The sequence below is a fragment of the Natator depressus genome, chromosome 11 (genome assembly GCF_965152275.1).
Source record: "Natator depressus isolate rNatDep1 chromosome 11, rNatDep2.hap1, whole genome shotgun sequence".
Taxonomy (NCBI): domain Eukaryota; kingdom Metazoa; phylum Chordata; order Testudines; family Cheloniidae; genus Natator; species Natator depressus.
Genome location: NC_134244.1, coordinates 1,373,487 through 1,395,787, shown reverse-complemented (window position 1 = coordinate 1,395,787; position 22,301 = coordinate 1,373,487). Strand labels below are relative to the sequence as shown.

At 57.0% G+C, this 22,301-nt stretch overlaps 1 protein-coding gene and 1 long non-coding RNA gene across 2 annotated transcripts; one reads left to right on the top strand and one right to left on the bottom strand.

Annotated features, from left to right (window-relative positions):
* The first annotated feature begins 239 nt into the window (after positions 1-239).
* LOC141995691 (tubulin alpha-1D chain-like) lies at positions 240-19,015 on the top strand. Its single transcript, XM_074966971.1, has 5 exons — positions 240-357; positions 13,361-13,440; positions 14,435-14,657; positions 15,076-15,224; positions 17,784-19,015. The coding sequence occupies exons 1-5, from the start codon at positions 255-257 to the stop codon at positions 18,765-18,767; spliced, it is 1,539 nt and encodes a 512-aa protein (XP_074823072.1). The 5' UTR covers positions 240-254; the 3' UTR covers positions 18,768-19,015.
* LOC141995694 (uncharacterized) lies at positions 8,342-13,047 on the bottom strand. Its single transcript, XR_012641391.1, has 3 exons — positions 12,969-13,047; positions 9,785-9,910; positions 8,342-8,599 (listed from the first exon to the last, which is right to left on the bottom strand). It is a non-coding gene; the product is annotated as an uncharacterized LOC141995694 (long non-coding RNA).
* Positions 19,016-22,301: the final 3,286 nt, after the last annotated feature.

Genomic DNA, 22,301 nt, shown 5'->3' with positions numbered 1-22,301 from the left:
GGAAAAGTAAACGATGCTCGTAGTAAGGCTCCTCTGAGCATGCCCTGTGTGACTGAGAGGTCCCCAGGAGCCAGAGCAGACCCAGCTGAGTGGAGGGCCCCTGCAGTGGACGGGCGTGCCGGGCCTGCTCCCTGGCATGTTCTCTGCACCCCACAGGTAGGTAGAGGCCCAGTGTGCCATGGGGCGAGCTAACGCTCTCCTCTCCCTTCTCCTGCAGCTTTCACAGCCTGTGGGGACACCAAGGCAGGCCGCAAATGAACAACTGGACACCGACGTGGAGTTCACCATGCACCAGCGACAGCAGAGCCTGCCTGGGGCTAGGAAAGCAACACGGGATTTGCTTTCCCCCAGCACTAGGTATGTTCCCAGGGCTGGGGCCACGCTGCATCCGGCTAGCCAGCAGAGAGCCCTGCACTGTGCGGGGTCGGGGAGCCGGCTCCAGCAGGGCAGCGCCGTTGTGCCCGTCGGGGCCGACTGCTCTGCAATATTGGAACAAACGTGCGGTCACCTGGGCCTGCAGCAGCGTTGCTTGTGGATCACCCCAGCAAGGGGCAGGGCAGACCTCAGGCCCTGCCCACCCGAGCCAAAGGAGAATCACTGTTAGTACAGGGCCAACGGCACTCAGCAGAGGGGACACAGACACGCCAGCCAGTTCATTACAGCGAGTTTACACCCTGGGCCTCTCTCCCCTGGGAGCCATGGCCTAGCTCCAGGGAGCCTGCAGAACATCCCAGGCATGAGCCAAAAGCAGAGTCCCCCAGGACCTCGGCCCCACTACAAACAATTGCTGGGGAAGAAGAATGCTGCAGACAGTGGCCCCCCAGCAGGAACCCCGGCTCTCCCCCGCCCCCGCACTCTGGATCTCCCCCCCGGCGCGTTTATTCAGTGCGTGCTTTTGCAAACAGTTTGTTGACCCGGGTGTGAGGAGAGAGGTGGAACCAGCCCAGTCGCACGGGTGCTCGGAGCCGTTGGGAGCAGGAGGAAGTGGCTGGGCAGCCAGCCAAGCCAGGCAGAGGGCTTCAAGAGGAAATGGTTCATTAGCGGAAGGCTGAAGGCAGCTAGCGGAGGCGCCGGCTCCCAGGGCTCTCACTTGTGCCCAGCTCAGCAGGGCCCCGGGGGTGCGACAGTGCAGCGCCCCTGGCACTCACAGGGTTAACGCCCTCCTGAGCACACCGGGTGCCCACACCCAGGCAGGTGGCGAGGGGTGCGGTCAGGAGCCTGGAGCTGCGGGATCGTGAGAGAGACAGGCAGAGAGCTTAGCCCTGCCCTGCCGCTGAGGGGCCAGGCCTTTGTGCTGGGCACAGAAGAGCGGTGCCCTGCGGGGAGGCTCAATTGCTGCCCTGGCGTGGGTGACACACAGCCACGCCCGGTGGCCTGCTGCCTTTGCAAGTGCGCGGGGAAGGGCTGCACGGTCCCCAGCCTGCCCCCTTCAGTGCAGCGAAGGCCACTCCTCCTCCTCCAGCATCGCCGGGGCTGTGGCGGGTCCTAGTTCTCTTTACGGCCAGTTTCTCAGCGTGACGCCCAGAGCAAATGCGCCAGTGACTGGGCTGGAATCTGCCCCGGCTGTGACCATCTCTCCGCCTCGGGGTGGCAGGTGACCCAGGCCTGCTAGGAGCGGCACAGCGGGCTCCCGGCTCTGCCCCTCTAGGGACTCCATGGAGCTGGCCCTTGGCCTCGGTGTTACTAGCTGCCAGTGACGGGAGCTGTAGGAGGACCAGGGCCGGAGAGACAAGCCGGGGGTGGCGGAGTTCCCTTCAGCTCCCTGATTCCACACACAGCCCACGGGAGATGGGTGCTGAACTCCTGCCCAGGGTGTTCTCCTGCCAGGGGCCAGAGCGTATCCTGGGGGAGAGGCAGGAAGCCAATTCCCAGCCTGAGCCTGCCTCAAGCCCTGGACTAGGTGGAAAAGTCCTGGTGGTTAGAGACCAGTGAATGGCTCCATCTGGTGAGCACAGGCAGGACTGTGGACCCGGCTTCTCCCTTCCAGGGCTTTGGGCGCTCGTGGCCGTGAGTGAGGCCTCCAACTCCAGGGCTTGTCGGGGCAGCGGGGGATGCGGTGAACAGGTCACTATGGAGCCCAGGTTGCTGAGTCCCCGCCTGCTGGGAACGGAGCCTCGGGACAGTGCGATTTCACAAAGCTCCCTTCACGGCAGTACGATTGTTACGTGCATTAGACAAACTATGTCCAAAAAGAAAAGGAGGACTTGTGGCACCTTAGAGACCAACCAATTTATTTGAGCATAAGCTTTCGTGAGCTACAGCTCACTTCATCATATGCATCCGATGAAGTGAGCTGTAGCTCACGAAAGCTCATGCTCAAATAAATTGGTTGGTCTCTAAGGTGCCACAAGTACTCCTTTTCTTTTTGCGAATACAGACTAACACGGCTGCTTCTCTGAAATATGTCCAAAAACTGCAGCATGAATTTGCCGTGTCCCCCTCCCAAAGCCAGGGGCCGGCAGGGCTGGCGTTGCAGGCTGCGACGAGGAGAGCTGGGGGTGGCTTGCACCCACTCAGCAGTGTCTGGCTACAGCGAGCTCTGTTGTGGGCCCAGAAACGCCCCCGGCGGTGCACAGATCTCTGCTGCTCATTAGGTCTGGGAGCGGGGCTGCTGCGCCAGCCACCTCAGCGCCAATCACCTGGTTCTGCTCTCAGCCATTCTCCGGCTCGGCACCTGCTGTGTAAGGTGACAGTTAGTGAGGGCTTGCTGCCTAGTGGCCAGGAAGTTCTGCTTCTAGCTTCTCAGCGTGACGCGTCGCGCCCGCGACACACGGGACTGCCTCAGGTGTCAGGTTTGTTCAGAAGAACGATGCAGCCAAACAGAGCAGGAGGGGAACGGTCCCTCTGCAGGAACAACTGTGTAACCCTTCTGCCCGTCAGAGTTGGCAGCAACAGGGGCCAGGTTCAATATCTAGGGGATCCATTCCAATAACACAATGCAAACCGGCTTGAGCCCCCACCCAGTGACCTGGGACAAATATACCACCCCCGCTGGCGCCTCCAAGAGGCAATACTTCCCCTCTCGCAAGCACAGAGTCTGAGTGTAGCAAAAAGCCTTTTAATAACAATGTGGCATTATGTTGGGGAAACACGACCAATAGGATTCATAACACAACCCATGAGCAAAAACCCACCCCAAGCAAATTGGGGCATGCCCCTTTCCCTTTGGTTCTTGAGTCCAGCAACCCCAAATCACCCAAAGTCCCAAAAGTCCAATGACCCAAAAGTCTCTGCCCTGGTCAGCCCCCCATGGATGCAGGGTCTCTGCAAGGCAGGGACAGTGACTGCCTCCTGCAGACGCCACTCGTGGGGAGAGTGCCAGCTGCAGACAGGTGTGAAGGGGGCTGATGGCAGCTCCACCCTTTTGTAGAAGGTCAAGGTTTTAATGGGCTGGTTGGCCTGGAATGGCAGTGCTGGCAGCCAGCCAGGAATGAGTGACAGGATTTCCCAGGGAAAACTGGGGGAGGGGTGAGGGGGGGAAGTGCTTTGGTTTCCCCTGGCGGGGTTGGGGTGGCATCTGGACGGCCTGGCAGACTGGCTCCCTCACGCGGATGGACAGACGAGCCCACTGCTGGAAGGTGTTAGCCCAAGCTAGCCCACACGGACTGGCACCTCGTTTACACCCCAGGCAAGACAAGGGCAGAGTGGCACTGCCGTAGGGGCTTGGGCAAAAAGGACAAGGGACGTAGAAGGCCAAGACTCTCGGGGAGCACTGGGCATGGGGGTGGCTTTGCTGAGAGACCTCAGCGTCCTGCCACCTTCCCGCGTGAGGCCAACGGACTCCCCTCCAGCCCCCTGAGCCAGACTCAGAGCGTGCTGCATCTCCAGGGCTGCACCAGACCCTTGGCACATAGCCAGGAGCAGATCACGGGGCCCAGGAACCAAGGGTCCTCCGAGCCTGTTTTCGTCCCTTTGGACTATCACAGCCCCAGTGACAGGACCAGGGAGGCCGAGTCCCCCTGCTCGGAGGCAAAGGGGTGAAAGACAAGACCCTCACTCAGAGCCACCCAGTGACCGTTATTCATTACCCTTTCAGGGCACAAGGACTGTCTGCTCCTGAAGACCTTAGCAGGGCATGGTCCCCATCCACGAAACCTGCCAGTCCCGCTGCCTCTCAAGTGAGAGGCAGCAGGACAATGCCCTGGGAGACTCAGCCCTTGTTCTTCTAGCTCAGTGAGGGACAGCGAAGCCTCATTTCAGCTCAGAGTTTAAAGTCCTTAACCAGTTTCCCCTATGACTTTAAGTATCTAGGTGGTGAGATAAGGGGGTGTGATTGTGGCAGAGCCCTAGGGGCCCAGTGTGATGGTGTCTGCACAGAGAATGGCCAACACCCTGTCTCCTGATGGCCTGGGCCCCTCCTCTGCAAGGTGCCAGCTGAAGGGGTTGGAAAACAAAGATCAGGTGGCCTCCTGGCCCGGGAAAGAGACAAAGGAGAGGAGCGGCTGGGAAGTTTCAGTTTGGAGCTGGCTGGGGAAATGGAGGGAGGCCCAGAGAGGGCTCTGGCCTCCCTACCCCCCCCCCAAGACAGACCTGGCTGAGGGGTCCTGTTCTCTGCACCTACAAGCTCTGTGTTAGACCATGTTCCTGTCATCTAATAAACCTTCTGTTTTACTGGCTGGCTGAGAGTCCTGTCTGCCTGCGGAGTTACAGGGCAGGACCCTCTGGCCCCCCCAGGACCCCACCTGGGCAGACTGGCTGTGGGAAGCGCACAGAGGGTCAGAGGAGGCTGAATGCTCTGAGGTCAGACCCAGGAAGGTGGAAGCCGTGTGAGTTTCTTGCCCTGGAGACAGTCTGCACCCAGAGAGGAGGCTCCCCCAGAGTAGTTCCATAGCATTGCCCGGTGACTTGAGAGAGGAGGGAGTTTGCCACTGAATCTTGGTGGGCTCTAAAATCACCTAGTTAATCAGACAAGATGGAGCTTGTCTGGGATGCACAAGATGGAGCAGCCAAGGTGAGACTATGAGAAGACTCCCCAGCTCTACCTGGATGCCCAAGGCTGAGGTAACCCTTTTGGAGAGCTGCTGGCGAGCTCTGCAGTCACCCTGTGGGGGTGAAGACACTCCAGAGCAAGGTGCTTCATCCGGGGAGGAGGTGGGTGAAGCTAACTGGGGTGAGGCTGGGTCTCTGACAGTTGCCCCTTAGGTCCTCTTGAACTTCTTCCTTCTGCTTGGTACCAAGCCTGGCACCAGATCAGGAGGAGCTGGATGAGATGACTCCCCAGGTCTAGGTGAAGATACTGAATGTGAATGGCATGGGGAGGATCTGGAAATGGGGGGGGCACTGAAAGGGCACTGCACCCCAATGACTTCCTTGCCATCTTTCCATGCCAGTGCTGGCAGCAGAATCTCACTAGTACCCCGAGTGGTAAGGTCTAGGAGGGGGTTGTGACAAGTCAAACCCCTTGGGAAGCCACCGGATGTGTTGAGATACCCCCGAGTCTACCTGTTCTGCCAGCCTGAGCCCCCATTAACCTGTCTTGCTGAGCTAGGCTCTGAAAACCTCCTTGAACTCACACCCAGGCAAGGCCACCCCCAGCTGCAGATCAGCTCTGGGAAGACTCAGCGTAAGAGACTTGCTCCAGTACTCAGATGTCCCCTCCCTTGGGGTGCAGACCCACAGATCTATTACGAAATTCGCCCGTTCCCTCTATGTGGAGAGAGGTGTGCACATGTCTCCCCCCCGCCCCAGTTAGAAATGACAAACTGGGTTTAATAATAAACAAAATAAGTTTTATTAACTCTAAAAGAGAGATTTTAAAGTGGTAAGAGGGTAACAGAACAAAGCAGGTAACGAACAAATGAAACCAAACATGCAAATTGAGCTAGTCTCACTAAAGACATTGGTGACAAACAGGATTTCTCCCCCTAGATACTGTTGCAGGCAGGTTGCAAAGCTCCTGTGGTTCACTGTTATATTCCTTTTCAGACTGGACCCATCTCAGTCTGGACCCCGCCCCCGGCCTTCCCTTTTGCAGTTTGTCTTCTTGGGCAGACAGGCCATGGAGAGGAGGGGTCCCGTTTGCCTTCCTCCCCACCCTTCAATAGGATTTACATAAGGCAGGAATCCTTTGTTTCCCAAACTTGACCCCGCCCCCCCCTTCCCTTCCAGTGAAAAGTTACAAGAAGTCCCAGGTAATGTTTAGGATCAGGTGACAAGACCACCTGACTCTGTAGGATCACAGCATCCATGAGTCAGGGGCAGGATGGAGCATCCGCAGGAAGGCCAAGCTTTTCACGATCCATTGTCCTCCCTGATGGGCCATCCGCCCTGTCGGCTTTTCCATTGTTGTATCTGAAGTGTTAGCAGTGGGCATCACCCAAAGTGGCATAGTTGAAATACAGATACATAGTCAATATTCCTAACTTCAGATACAGAAATGATACAGGCATACCCACTGGACAGTCCCATTCAGTAAATTACAACCTCTCCAATGATCTCACAGGAGCCATCTTGCATAAAGTACATCTCAGTTATGTCATATTCATATCATAAGCATATTTTCATAAGGAATATGGAACACGTCACAGGGGTGGCGAGACATAAGAGTCCAAAGAAGAATCATCATCTCCCAACCATGGAGGGGCCAAACCTGTCAGTGCTGGAGACTTGGTACCAAGAGTCTGGGGAATAATGGAGAAGCCATCACCAATGGCACCGGTGGCCGAGAGCTCTGGGAGGCTGGAGGATGACATGGTACCGGGTGCTGCACTGAGGAGGTTGGTGCCATGCAGTCTACAGGGACCACTGAAGGAATCTCCTGCACCACTGGGCACACCAGAACTCACAAGCTCAACAAGTCCCTGGCCATTGCCTATGCCTCTGGCATGGACAGTCCTGGAACAGTCTGACCAATGCACAAGAGATGAAGACTGTGCTCCAGACAATGAAAGTGCCACTTTGGGCCCTGGTGCTGTCTTACCTGATGAGCGAGTGCAGGAGCGCTTCGATTCTGCCTGCACTCTACTCGACCCTTCACCCCCTTGCGTGGTAGATTTAGGGGCAGTGATCTGCCTCTCCTGGCAGCATCCTTGGAAGCCTTGTGTTCCTTCTTGGGCACCAGCAAGGGTGAGCGGTGCCGGGACAGTATTGGAGGTGCACTTCTCACACAGTCCGAAGTGCTCAGTACCCCTGTGACTGAAGATGGTCTCACGAGCAGCCTCCAACAAAGAAAACTTTGGCCTGGCCTCTCTCTCGTGCTTGGTCCTCAGCTTGAAGTCCATACAAATCTGGCATTGATCCCTAATGTGAGATTCACCTAGACACATTAGAAAACTAGAGTGTGGGTCACTCACAGGCCTGGTTTAGAGCATGAAAGGCAGAGCTTGAAGCCCCGTGACCCAGGTGTTTCTTGGTACCAACAAACAGAACCCCAGAACTGGGGAGCCAAAAAACAAACTTCTACTAAACAAAAACACATCTATTACAAGTAACACCAAAAAAGGAGTCTATGAACAGGTAACTGTGCATCTGGATGCTGAGAAAACTTGCAGAAGCAAGATAAACAGATTCCAACAATCATTACAGGCAGTAAGGAGGAAGTGGGGGGGGGGGGTCAGGGATGGTGTAATGGGGTAATAGGGATGGTGACCCTGTGGGGCCCCACTTGTGAGCCCCCCCTTGGCCAAGTGCATGTGGCTGCACACTGTTGCTCAGTTTGTCCCTGCTCCGGAAGAGAGCAGCACCCCAGGATTCCCTCCCGGGAGACAATGTCTTTGCCCTCTTGGCCACAGCTCTCCAGCTGGGCCACTCCAGTTCAGTTCCCCCTCTGGGGTGCTTCACTGTCCAGGCCACTTCCTCCAGGGGGTTAGGGGGGAGCCAGGCCCACCTACTACTCCGGGTCCAAGCCCAGGGACCTGTAGATAGCAGCTGTCTGCTGTTATCTAAGTCATGCTGCTGCTCTAATTCCCTGGGCCACTTCCCCACGCCATCTTCACTCTTACCTCAGGGCCTTGTCCTGGTGGAGACCCCGCAGCCAGCTCTGGGCTCCTTCTCGCTCTCCTTGGCTTCTGGCAACACAGCCTTGTCTGAGGTCCTGTAGCTCCACCCACCAGCCAGCCACACCCCATCCTCACTCCTTCAGCTCCAGCAAGGAACTGGACTCCCACTGGCTCTGCAGCTCTTCTTATAGTCAGCTGCTGGGTCCTCATTGGCTGTGTGCCACACAGCCGCTCTAGGCAGCTTGGAGGACTCTCTCCACTGCCCTCTTTGGGGGCAGCGTGTGGCAGGGCCACGAGGCCTCCCGCAGGGGGGCTCAGGGGGTCTGGTGTACCCCGTCACAGATGGTTTCACCCTTTATACCTGCATGCAGTGGCACGTGGCAGCAGAGGGTGCTCAAGCCGCTGAGATACAAATTTCCAGCCACTGGGCTGGAGACGAGCACGAGTGGAATGCACATGTGCAGTCACGCAGCGAAGAACTAGTGGGGCCTCATGAGGTCAGTCCTGGGCCTGGCACTATTCCATATTTTCAGTCATGACGTGGATAACGGAATGGAGAGGATGCTTATGAAATGTGCAGATGACACCAAGCTGGGAGAGGTCACAAGCACTTTGGAGGCAGGATTAGAATCCAAAGCGACCTTGACAATTGGAGAACTGGTCTGAAATCACAAGACGCAATTCAATAGAGACGAGTGCAAAGTACCACACGTAGGGAGGAAAACTCAGATGCACAAGTACAAACTGGGGACTAACTGGCTCAGTGGTAGCACTGCTGAAAAGGACCTGGGGGTCACAGTGGATCACAAACGGAATGAGAGTCAACAGTGTGTTGCGAAAAAGGCTAATCTCATTCTGAGATGTGTGAACAGGAGCGTTGTACGTAAGACCCAGGAGGTCACTGTCCTGCTCTACTCGGCACTGGCGAGGCCTCAGCTGGACTCCTGTGTCCAGTTCTGGGCACCGCACTTTAGGAAGATGCGGACAAACTGAAGAGAGTCCAGAGATGAGCTACATAAATGATAAAAACTTTAGAAAACCTGACCTCTGAGCAAAGGCTGAAAACCCTGGGCATGGTTAGTCTTAAGGAAAGAAGACGGGGGGCGGTGGGGACACCTGATAACAGGCTTCAAATACATTGTGGGCTGTTATAAAGAGGACGGGGATCAGTTGTTCTCTGTGTCCGCTGGAGGTAGGACAAGCAGTAATGGGCTTAATCTGCAGCCAGGGAAATTGAGGTTAGATATCAGGAAAAACTTTCTAGCTCTCAGAGTAGTTACGGTCTGGAACAGGCGTCCAGGGGGCTATGGACTCCAGCTCCTGGCAGCCCCCAGCCTCAGCCAGCTCTGCTCCCTTCCTGGAGCAGCAGCTGCAGGGCTGTTTCCCTGAGCCCTTGGCCCCCTGCTCTAGGGGCTCACCACAGGAGCTAGCTCCACTCCAGCGTGGCTTTCCCTCCCCAGGGCTCAGCCCCTCTCAGTCTTTCCTTCCCAGCTGCCCCTGAGCAGCCCTTTATAGGTTCTGGTGCCACCCCGCCCTCTTTAACTGGCTGGGTTGGGCTCCCCTGCTCTAGTCCGGGGCGCTGGGCTCAGTCTAGCCACAGGGACTAGTTAGATGTCTATGATTCTGCACCAGCAGCTGAGCAGCCCAGAAGGAATCACGCACTTGTTCCCTTGAATCACATGCACCCATCCTGGCCACAAAAGTGAGACAAGAACAGGCCTGAGGGAGGAGCTTTAGGGACTTCCTGGACACATTTGTCCATCCATCCATGCTGTCAAGTTACTGGAGAATCGGCAATAACTAGACACTTGCTGTCCAGTGCCAGGCCTGGTGGGTACTCGACCTACCTCCTGTGAGCCTTGAACCAGCCATGGCCGGACAACCCTGCAGCTGTTTTGTCTCCAGGAAGGGTCCAGAAGCCAGGCCCAGTCCTTTAGAAGCTCCTCAGTGCCGGAGCTGAGAGTGGCTCACCCCTGTAGCGAGAGGGAGAGAAATGCAATAGTAAGCTCCCAGGGCTGAGCGAGATGTTTCTTCCTCTGTGTTTCCCTTTATTCCCGTTACAGGGACCCCTGCTCAGGCACCGTGGGACCTGCTGACTCCAGAGCTGCCCTCCAGCCTCGTGTGGCAAGGCGGGTGAGCCAACAGCTGCTGCTGGGGAGAGAGACCAGCGTTCCAGCTTGCCCAGGGCTCTCGTGAGCTCTGCAGATGAGCTCTGGGTGACTCGACAGCATGTCTCTCTCACCAGCAGAAGCTGGTCCAATAAAAGATATTCCCTCACCCGCCTTGTCTTTCTAATATCCTGGGACCCACACGACTACAGCCCCACTGCAGATTCCAGCCTGTCACAGTGCCACTTACCACCACAAGAGGGTGCTCCAGCCCCGTGCAAGGCGCCATGGCCCTTCTCCTCCAGAGGGGACACGGGACGAACTCTGGGCACCAGGGTGTCCCCAGGCTGGGGCAGCCCCTGCCAGCGCACCGCAGGGACGTGGCATCCGACCTGGCTGAACCTCTGTGGGGGGCACCCAGAATGCGCCTGAGTCAAGGGTACAGGAGGGTGTTGGCAGTGCCCAGCACAATGGAGCCTGCTCCTGATGGGCCCCTGGGAGCTCCCGCAGCACAGACACCCACGGCCATGCCTCCGGTGTGTGCCTTCCTGACCATGCTGCTGCATTTGTTCTCACCTGCGGAGCCCCTGCTCCTGGGCACGCCCGCTGGGCTGCAGCGACAGCGGGGGTCCTGAGCACTGGCCGTTCGTTCGGCACCGGGAGAGGTGCACAGACAGACAGGCCTTTGTTTGGGGTCTCTGCCTCCTGGGCCTCCAGCGCAGCCCAGGACATCCCACTGAGTGCTGCCGTTCTCCTTCCCAGGCACGGCTCCTGGCCGGTGGGGACTCCTCCGCCACCCTGCTGCTCCCCGCCCAGCAGGACTGCAGGCCTCAGTCGTACCCAGGGAGGCTGCTGATGCTGACTACTGGGCCACTGGGTCCTGGGGGGATGTCGCCGACCCTAGAGCACTGCCCAGCCTTTGGGCAGCACCCAGAGCCTGCCCCACCTGCCTGAACTCAGGCAGGAATAACTCCTTCCCCTTCACAGGCCGCGTCTCCATAGTCATGGCACGCTGAGGGAATTGCTGTGCAAACAAGGCCAAGCCCTGCCTGCCTGGCATGGCCAAGAAGGCCCCAGGCTTGTAGCAATCTGGGTATTTTTTTGTTACTCTCCTTCCCTGACTTGGTCACCTTGTGCAGCTCCTCGCGGGCAGAGCGCTTCGGTGCTCAGGGGAGCAGAGGCCTTTAGCTGGCCTGCTGCCCGGGGTGAACTGTGGTCTGGGTGACGGCGCAGTCTCCAGTCATTGCCTGTCGCTAGCTGTCTAGTGCGGCTGGGCGGAGCGCGATCAGCACAGACCGGGCTCTGGAAATGGGTTCTCCGTGGTGTGACGGGCGACTAAACTAGACAAGGAGCATTTCAGCACCTCCTTTGCAGGGCTGCCAAGTGACCCCCGCCCCATGCAATCACCAGTGCCCCGCTGTGAGGGCATCCCGGTGCGCACTGTGCTGATGGCACTGCCCAGCGGGGTGGGAGAGGGGAGTCCGAGTCCCTTGCCGCTGTTCTGTGGTTTGTTCCCATCCCCGTAGCGTGTAACAAGGACGCTGGGAACTTGACACAGCTGCTGAACACTTTTCAGAGCAGCAGCCGTGTTAGTCTGTATCCACAAAAAGAAAAGGAGGACTAGGGCACCTTAGAGACTAACACATTTATGAGAAGGGGGAACTCATCTGCTCCCCGCAGTCGGATCTAGCTCCAGTGCTGAGAACTGGGAGAGATGCTGGCCACATGACAAAGTCCTTTCCACCCGGTGGCTGTGCGGCGGCCACCATGTGAGATGAGTTTGGAGGGTGTCACGGTCTTGTTCCTAGCAGGCAGCTGCCCCCTTAGTGAGTCCCAGAGAGGCCGAGGCGTGAATGGGCCCCAGAGATAGGCCGACGGCGCTCCTAGGGCCAGGGCTCGGGAACAGCCAGAGCATGGGGTGTGCCGCACCAGCGCCTTGCTGAAGATGCTGCAATTCTCCAGAATCTCATCCAGCCTCTAGCTCAGGGGTGGGCAAACTACGGCCCGGGGACAGCATCTGGCTCTTCAGACATTTTAATCTGGCCCTCAAGTTCCCACCAGGGAGCAAGGTCCAGGGCTTGTGCCCCTCCATGGGTCCAGCAGGGGAGCAGGGTTTGGGGCTTACCCCGCTCCGTGCGTGCCATGGCTCTGCGCAGCTCCCGGAAGCAGCAGCATGTCCCACCTCCGGCTCCTACACATAGGGGCAGCCAGGGGGCTCTGCACGCTGCCCCCGCAGATCCCATTGGCCAGGAACCGTGGCCAATAAGAGCTGCAGGAGCGATGCCTACGGACAGGGCAGCGTGCAGAGCTGCTTGGCCACGTCGCCGCGTAGAAGCCGGAGGGGGGACATGCCACTGCTTCTGGGAGCTGCATGAGGTAAGCGCCGCCTGGAGCCTGCACCCCTGACCCCCTGCCGTGCCCCAACCCCCCTGCCCCAGCCCAGATCCCCCTCCCACCCTCTAACCCCTCCGTCCCAGCCCAGAGTACCCTCCTGCACCCCAACCCCTAAACAGAACCTATGGAGATAGAAAAGAGGGAGGTGACAGAAGTCTATAAAATACTGACTGGTTGAGAAAAGGGAGAGAAGGAGGGTCTGTTCTCCCATCTCATAGAACAAGAAGAAGGGGACAATGGATGCAATTGAAAGGTGGGAAATTCAAAACTGATGAAACAAAAATATTTTTCATATTGTCTAATTAGCCGGTGGAACTCACTGCCACAGGAAGCCACTGAGGCCAATAATTTAACAAAATGGAAAAAGGGACTGGACATTTCTCTGGATAACAGGCCCCTCCGAGGTTGTTAGAACAGACTGTGGCAGGGCTCTGGTCCCTCTGGATGCAGAGCTTCAGCCAACCTCGAACTATTAGAGACCAGGATGAGACCTAATGTGTGGGTGTGGGTGAGGGGCAGATTATCCCACCTCTGCTGCTGCTTAGTTCTTACACCTTCCTCTGCAGCATCTGGGGCCGGGCACTGTCCCAGAGAGGAGACGGAGCTCGAAGGGCCTGAGGCCTGATCCCTCTGGTGATGCTTGCGTTCCTGTGCCCCTGAGATCCATGCTCTGCAGAGACATGCAGCTCGGCGCTGCGCCGGGGCCAGCACGAGACGCCCGGGCAGTGGCAGGGAGGAGCCAGGCCCAGTTACTGATTTGTTTGGTGTAACCAAGGCCCTATGAGGCCCTTGCTGTGTGTTGCAAGGAGCTGTAACCCAGAGACAGCGCAGCAAAGGGCAGCGTGATGAGCAGTGCCCAGCACAGCCACCCCACCGCAGCTGTTACTAACAACAAACCCTCCCTCCCGGTTACTATAAAAGGTGCAGCTCGGAGCCCCCCCCGTTCCCAGCCTTCGTCCTCCGAGCCCTTTGCTGTCGGATCGAAGAACCTCTGCAGCATGGTGAGTCCCGCCTGGGACTGGGGCTGCCCGTCCCCCCAGGGCGAGTGGGGGGCAGTCCCAGGCTAGGGAGGAGCAGGGTCTCCAGAGCTCCCTGGTTCCTGTGGTGCCCTGGGAGGGTTTAGACGTAAGAGAGCTGTACGGGGGGATTGGTCCCTGCCCCTAAAGGTGATCCATGTGGGCAGAAGCACGCGGAGCAGCCCCAGAGCAGAGCAGACTCCAGAGCTCAGAGGCATCACAGGAGAGGGATGGTGCTTGGCGGGCGTTTGTCCAGCGGCTGTTGCTGGCTGGGAGGGGGAAGGGGATGCAGACGGCACAAATTCAGGAGTGGGCAAAGGAGACAGAACAAGCTGGGGCCGCGCAGTGGGAGGGGGGCAGGTGCAGGCTGGAAGGAGGCTGAGACGGAGGCGAGAGGGGCTGTGTGGCGGGTAGGCAGCCTGACTCTGGCTGGGGAAGGAGAGGGGCAGCCAGGGAAGGGAGGTGAGCTGGGAGAGAGGGGCCAGAGAGATGCAGGGAGGCCAGAGAGGAGGAGGGGAGAGGTGACGGGGGCTGGATCTGTGCAGATGATGGGAAGGGGCGATTGTAGGGGAACGCAGCGGGAGAGGCCAGATGTGGGGCGAGTGTGAGAAGCAAAGCCCTGTGCCGGGCCGAGAGGCAGGACGGCAGCGCCCGGCAGGGAAGCAGAGGGATGGAGAGGAAAGATAACCCCGGGCTGCAGCTAGCAACTTGGAGGAAGCAGCACCAGAACCGGGGAGAGGCCAGTGAACAAATCCGGTTTTCTGATGCACAAGCAGCTGGCCAATTTCTCCCTGCCCCACCCCCCCAACCCCCCCCGAGCCCAGTTTGAGGCGGGTGGGGATGGTGGGTGGCTCTCCCTGGTCTCGGGATCCCTCGCGCCCAGAGACTGTCTGCAGCAGGTCCTGTCCTTGCACGACATGCCCCACAGACAGCAGCTGGGCCCCTAGTCCCACGACGGTTCCTTGTTCTTCGCCCCCAGCGCGAGTGCATTTCCGTCCACGTCGGCCAGGCCGGTGTGCAGATCGGCAATGCCTGCTGGGAGCTGTACTGTCTGGAGCACGGCATCCAGCCGGACGGGCAGATGCCCAGCGACAAGACCATTGGGGGAGGGGACGACTCCTTCAACACCTTCTTCAGCGAGACGGGCGCCGGGAAGCACGTCCCCAGAGCCGTCTTTGTGGACCTGGAACCCACAGTGATTGGTGAGTGCTGAGCGCCGGGGGGAGGGATGGGGCTCGGGACCTAGTGATCCCTGTGCGAGCATGGCCTGCCTCGGCGTTTGCACTCACCGGTCACAATCCACTGAGCCACCCAGCCCCACTGGCCTGGTGTGAAAGGCTCTGCATCCCGGCTCTGACTCTTTGGGCCACCCTCTGGAATCAGATAGCACAGAGCAGGTTTATGAGCCCTCTGTGGGGCCGGCAGGGGCAACAAACATCTAGGGCGGGAACGTCAGGGTCCATGGGCTGGTCAGTGTCACTGGAACAGCTGCTGGGAACAAAGCTACGTGAGCCCTTCATCTCTCACTCGCTAACCCATGCAGCCCTGCTCAGGTGTGCACGGGCACCGAGGTTCCTCCAGGTGGGGCGGGCGCTAACCAGGCTGTGCTGTGAATTCCAGACGAGGTTCGGACCGGCACTTACCGCCAGCTCTTCCACCCAGAGCAGCTCATCACCGGCAAGGAAGATGCTGCCAATAACTATGCCCGCGGGCACTACACCATTGGCAAGGAGATCATCGACCTGGTGCTGGACAGGATCCGGAAGCTGGTAAAGACGCTAGGGCAGGCAGGGTTCTGGGAAGCTCTCGGATTCCAGGTGGAGATAATGCCGAGTGGTGGTTGGATGGTGAGGGAGCAAAATCAGCTTCTGCTGCCCACACATTCGCTGGGCACCGCCAGCTTCCTCCGTCAGCCTGGGGCAAGAGCAGTGGTGGCCACCATGCAGCTGGACTGCGGAGTCTGCAGGGCCCAGCGTGCAGGGATCCACTGAGAGGTGAATGGCCTCTCTGCTTGGATCTAGCTGGAAGGCTGCAAGGCTGAGACCTGCAACTGCCTGCCCAGGCCACACCTCAGTCTGGAATACGAGGATGGCTAGAATCCGCACCATTGTACGGCAGCCAGGCGCAGCCCTCAGGGTCACAGTGACCTGCTAATAGAAAAGGAGGACTTGTGGCACCTTAGAGACGAACCAATTTATTTGAGCATAAGCTTTCGTGAGCTACAGCTCACTTCATCGGATGCATACTGTGGAAAGTACAGAAGACGTTTTTATACACACAAACCATGAAAAAATGGGTGTTTACCACTACAAAAGGTTTTCTCACCCCCCACCCCACTCTCCTGCTGGTAATAGCTTATCTAAGGTGATCACTCTCCTTACAATGTGTATGATAATCAAGGTGGGCCATTTCCAGCACAAATCCAGGGTTTACGTCTGGGGGGGCGGGGTAGGAAAAAACAAGGGGAAATAGGTTACCTTGCATAATGACTTAGCCACTCCCAGTCTCTATTCAAGCCTAAGTTAATTGTATCCAATTTGCGAATGAATTCCAATTCAACAATCTCTCGCTGGAGTCTGGTTTTGAAGTTTTTCTGTTGTAATATCGCAACTTTCATGTCTGTAATCGCGTGACCAGAGAGATTGAAGTGTTCTCCGACTGGTTTATGAACATTGTAATTCTTGACATCTGATTTGTGTCCATTTATTCTTTTACGTAGAGACTGTCCAGTTTGACCAATGTACATGGCAGAGGGGCATTGCTGGCACATGATGGCATATATCACATTGGTGGATGTGCAGGTGAACGAGCCTCTGATAGTGTGGCTGATGTTATTAGGCCCTGTGATGGTGACCTCCGAAAGAGATATGTGGACACAGTTGGCAACGGGCTTTGTTGCAAGGATAGGTTCCTGGGTTAGTGGTTCTGTTGTGTGGTATGTGGTTGCTGGTGAGTATTTGCTTCAGGTTGGGGGGCTGTCTGTAGGCAAGGACTGGCCTGTCTCCCAAGATCTGTGAGAGTGTTGGGTCATCCTTCAGGATAGGTTGTAGATCCTTGATAACGTGTTGGAGGGGTTTTAGTTGGGGGCTGAAGGTGACGGCTAGTGGCGTTCTGTTATTTTCTTTGTTAGGCCTGTCCTGTAGTAGGTGACTTCTGGGAACTCTTCTGGCTCTGTCAATCTGTTTCTTCACTTCCGCAGGTGGGTATTGTAGTTGTAAGAATGCTTGATAGAGATCTTGTAGGTGTTTGTCTCTGTCTGAGGGCTTGGAGCAAATGCGGTTGTATCGCAGAGCTTGGCTGTAGACGATGGATCGTGTGGTGTGGTCAGGGTGAAAGCTGGAGGCATGTAGGTAGGAATAGCGGTCAGTAGGTTTCCAGTATAGGGTGGTGTTTATGTGACCTGCTAATGCAGCCTTCATCTGGGTTCTGTCCATGCCCTCAGAGTGCAGGGGAACTCGGTGCCCAAGTGTGTGCTGTGAATTCAAGCTGTCTCGGGCACTGGCTGGAGCTGTCTCACCCCTTCCCAGGGAGCTAGAACAGGTCCCTTCACTCCTGGGGCAGCAGACCCCAAACTGCTATCAGGGAAGAGGCAGAGAAGTGCAGCTCCAGGACAGGCTCTGGCCTGGGAGGCCCAGGATGGCAGAGCCTGGGACGGGGGACAATGAGAGGGGATGGGTTCTCCATCCAACAGGGAAAGGAGCTGGTGGACAGGCTCTGTGCCTCCAGCCTCTTCTTGCTTTCAGCGGTGCTGGCGCGACTGCACATCCAATGCCGAAGCCATGCTGCTGCCACCATAACTCACACCAGCATGCTCCTAGGTGAGCCGGGAGGTTAGTGGTATTGGCAGAGAGAAGCCCTGGGCTTCATGGTGAGAAGCCATGGTGAGAAGGAGACTTAAGCGAGGATTAGTAATGGGGCTCTGGGAGCAGAAGGTGAGTTGGGGGTGTGTGTAGGGGGCTTTTAGGAGTCAGGATAAAGACAGGCAAGGGGTGAAAGACAGAGAGCAGGTGACAGTGAGTCAGTACGGGGGTCCTGGAAGCCGACACATTTTCCATAAATCTCTTTCTGTTGGAACACATCCACCTTCCCCCACGGGCTCCTGAGCATTGAAAGTCCTCCAGAGCCCTCCTGTCATCGCACAGCACAGCTGTGAAATCCTGGGGCCCCACTGCACAAGGGATGGGACGACTAAGCCCCTGGCAGGGTGCTGAGCGATACAGGCTGCTCTGCTACACGGCCTGGGAGAGCCGAGCTGGGACACACATCTCACTCCCGGCTGCCTGCCCCTTTCCCAGGCTGAGCCCTCTCTCTTTCCTGGATCCCCGCAGGCCGACCAGTGCACGGGGCTCCAGGGCTTCCTCATCTTCCACAGCTTCGGGGGCGGCACCGGCTCCGGATTCACCTCCCTGCTGATGGAGCGTCTCTCCGTTGACTATGGCAAGAAGTCCAAGCTGGAGTTCTCCATCTACCCCGCACCTCAGATCTCCACCGCGGTGGTGGAGCCCTACAACTCCATCCTGACGACCCACACCACCCTGGAGCACTCAGACTGCGCCTTCATGGTCGACAACGAGGCCATCTACGACATCTGCCGCAGGAACCTGGACATCGAGCGCCCCACCTACACCAACCTCAACCGGCTAATAGGTCAGATCGTGTCCTCCATCACCGCCTCCCTCCGATTCGATGGTGCCCTCAATGTGGATCTGACAGAGTTCCAGACCAACCTGGTGCCCTACCCCCGCATCCACTTCCCGCTGGCCACCTACGCCCCCGTCATCTCTGCAGAGAAGGCCTACCATGAGCAGCTCTCTGTGGCTGAGATCACAAACTCTTGCTTTGAGCCAGCCAACCAGATGGTGAAGTGTGACCCCCGCCACGGGAAATACATGGCCTGCTGCCTCTTGTACCGTGGGGACGTGGTGCCCAAAGATGTCAACGCTGCCATTGCCGCCATCAAAACCAAGCGCAGCATCCAGTTCGTGGACTGGTGCCCAACTGGCTTCAAGGTTGGCATCAACTACCAGCCCCCGACGGTGGTTCCCGGCGGCGACCTGGCCAAGGTGCAGCGGGCCGTGTGCATGCTGAGCAACACCACGGCCATTGCCGAGGCCTGGGCTCGGCTGGACCACAAGTTTGACCTGATGTATGCCAAGCGGGCCTTCGTGCACTGGTACGTGGGAGAGGGCATGGAGGAGGGGGAGTTCTCAGAGGCACGGGAGGACATGGCTGCCCTGGAGAAGGATTACGAGGAGGTGGGGACAGACAGTGTGGATGGAGAAGGAGAGGAAGAGGAAGGTGATGAATACTAGAGGGTAAATGTCCTGTTTGGATGGCTGGGAATCAGCCTGATGTCTTCCTCACTGATGCACTTGGGGCGATTGTCCACCTTAAATAAAACAGTTCCTCCAGTCACGTTGTAGGGCTTTAGTTTGCTGCATCCATTTACCTGTTCCCAATCTGAGCTATGCCCCTTCATCCCATGCCTGGTGCAGCCACAGGAAGGAAGTGGACGCAACCCCCGTTGCCTGCCAGGCTGAACTCTACAATTTGCCAGCTGCCGAGCGCACTTCACTGGCTCGAGACAGAGCCGCTGTGCCATTGTCCCATCCCCCGGCACCGCTCTGGGCGAGGGGCTCCCAGTGACACGCACAGACCCTAACCCTAGACAATGCCAACTGGGTCATGAGTGACAGGGAGAATCAGATGGAGGGGAAGAGGGGAACCGGTGGGCTGTGTAGATCCCTGGGGTCGGGATGCTGGGGCCAGCGCATGGGGCCCACAGATCATGGGCCTAATCCAACACTATATATCGGCTGGGGACACGGAACCCTCCTCCATGTTGCTGCTAAGAAATAACCTTCCCTGGTCTCTTCATTGCTCTCCCAGGTCTTCTCGTCCATCTCTGCTGGTTAGCTTTTCCCTTTGCCTCCCATGTCACCTCCGATACCTTTCACACGGGACCTCGTACAACACAGATACTGGCGATGAAAGGACTGACTGTATCCATCCATTTCCATGTTCCAGTACCCTGGCACCCTGGAACCCGGTTCACTCCTTCAATATGGGGTGAAGAATACAGGGGGAGGGGAGAGGTCTTCCCCTGACCTTTGACCTTTGATTCATAGGCCATCCACTGTCACCCGTCTGGCAATAGTAATTCCTTCCATGAGGCAGTCAGGTTGGGTGGGAGAGTCTGTCTGAGCTCCCCTATCTTCTGGACAGCCGTTAGCGATGACATTGTCAGCCGGGAGGGAGGGAGAGCGCTGCAGGGGCCTATCCTGAGAGCTCGGACCCCCACAGGACCGATGGCTGCTTGCTAGCATCCTTTCCTGTTTCTCTTTTCCATTAACCTAAGTGCTCTTCACCCCTTCTCTGCTCTGTCCCCTGGGCTGACTCGCTCTGTGTCACTCCATCAAAGGGAGACTGTCCCAAAATGCCCCCTGGCTCCTAGCAACTGTGCTCTTGGGAGGAACGGCTGCTGGAATCTAAACAGCTTTGAAACCACTCATGGAGAGGTTACAAAAAGGAACAGCCCGTTCTAGGGGGGTAGCGGTGTCGGTCCCAGGATGTTAGAGAGACAAGGTGGGGGGGGAATAGCTTTTATTGGACCCACGGCTGTAGGTGAGAGAGAGCAGCTTTCACAGATCTCTTTGGCAGGCCTGAGGCAGAGCTCTGTCCCTCTCACCTACAGAAACGGGTCCAATAGAAGCGATTCCCTCCCCCGCTCATTCTAGGAGCCTCACACAAGGGACGTCAGCCTCCCCACGCCCTATCAGCGCCGTGTGTGCTGGGTGTCTGGCAGTGCCCATCCGAGCTCACCTGGGACTCCAGCAGGCAGCGCCAGCGCCCTCGGAAGAGCACCTTGTCCGTGCCAGGGGACTCTGGGAGCATCCTGGTGCATGTTGGCACTCACCAACCCAGCCCAGCAGTGGCTGACCTCGCGTCTCCACCCCAAGGAGACAGGTGCGCTAGAAACACAGGACAGAAGATCCAGGCTCAGAACAATAATTTCCAGCTCCACAAACCGACCACCATAGAACCTATTAGTTCATACAACAACCTGGGTTTGGGGGCTGTGAATTTCAGCAGGGCATTCGAGCATGTTTAGTGTCTCTGGGGGCTCAGGACTAGGTGTCCTGTGTGACCCGATGGAGCACATCTCTGTCAGGGGTTCTGCACAACTAGGGCAATGTCTGGATAATAAATAAAAACAGTAACACACGTCAGCAGCGAAAGGGTTAATAGCGAGGGTGACGCCCACAAGGAACTGAAAGGCATGGCCTGAAAGGAGGATCCTCTCTAGGGATGTAGAAAAATTGGAGACGGGACAGAAAAGAGCCCCAGAAATGACTGAGGGCCAGCGCTAACGGCTTGCCACGAGAGACTTACAGAGCTCCATCTGTTTAGCTTTTCGAGATGAAGCTCGAGATGTGACTTGCCTGGAGTGTGTCAGGACCTTCGGGGAGAACACAGTGGGTGCTAACGGGCTCTTTAGTCTAGTGGAGCCAGGCAGAACCAGAGCCAAGGGCTGGAAGCTGAAGCCAGACTAATTCTAATGAGAAACGAGGCACAAATTAACAGTGCGGGTGATTAGCCACGGGCACTGCCAACTGGCTGGCTTCCCATCCGGCCTGGTGCCTTCCTGGATGATGCTTTGGCCGGACAAGTCCCTGGCCTGCAGGCAGGGAATGGCCTGGGCTAGAGAGGGGGTCAGATTTTGTGATCTAAAGATCCCTCCTGGCCTTCACCTCTATGACCGTCCGAGTGGCACGTCAAGAGTTTGTAACCTCCCAGTGCACTGCCCTGACATCACAATCAGCCTGAGCTGTCCATTGGCTGCAGCAGCTGCCAGTCAGCAGGGGAGGAATGTGATGGGCTGCTGGTGAGCTCCTGCCCTGCACCCCCGTGTACCACCGAGACCACCTGCAGTGCAGATCTCTCCTGATGCAGTAAGGTAGGGCCTGGGCTTTACCAGAGGGGTGGAGAGCCCAGCAAGCACTGAAATACCTTGGAGAGGGACGAGCTGGGTGGAGACCTGAGGGACGGGGGATGGTAAAGGGGAGAGGTGGTGACTGGAGAGCGGCTGATGCAATTGGTGCAGAGCAGAGAGTGGAAAGGGGATGTAGGAAAAAGCACGAGGGTCAGACAAGGGCTGGTCTCCTGGGCATGGGCCTAATACCCACGGCCTAGGAGCGTGGCCCCATGCTCTGCCCTGGGAAGGGCCATAAACCTCAGCCAACGGTGAGCGCAACACCCTCCCGACCCCAGCAGGTCTCCCCTGCCAGCACCTGCTGAAGCTAACCATTTTAAAATCAGCCATTCCAGATAACTTGCACCCTAGAGTTTTAAAAGAGCTGGCCAAGGAGCTCTCCAAATCAATGGTATTCATTTTTTGTAAGTCTTGGAAAATTGGAGAAGTTCCAGAGGACTGAAAGAAAGCTAAAGTTGTGTAATTATTTTAAAAGGGTAAACAGGATGACCCAGGTCACTATAGGTCAGTGAGTCTGACATCACACCCAGGGAAAATTATTGAACAGCTGATATGAGACTATCACTATGACCATGTAAATTAATACCAGTCAATATAGTTTCCTAGAAAGCAGGTCTTGTTAGACAAACTTGAAATCATTCTTTGACAAGGTTACAAGTGGGTCTGAAAAAGGGATTGGTGTTGACCTACTATACATGGATTTGTGTGAGGCACTTGACTCATTACTGCACAATATTCTGATTCAAATACATGCACTGTATAAAATCAGTGCAACACATATTAAAAGGAGTAAAAACTGGCCAACTGATAGATCTCAAAATGTAACTGTTAATGGGGAATAACCAACAAGTGG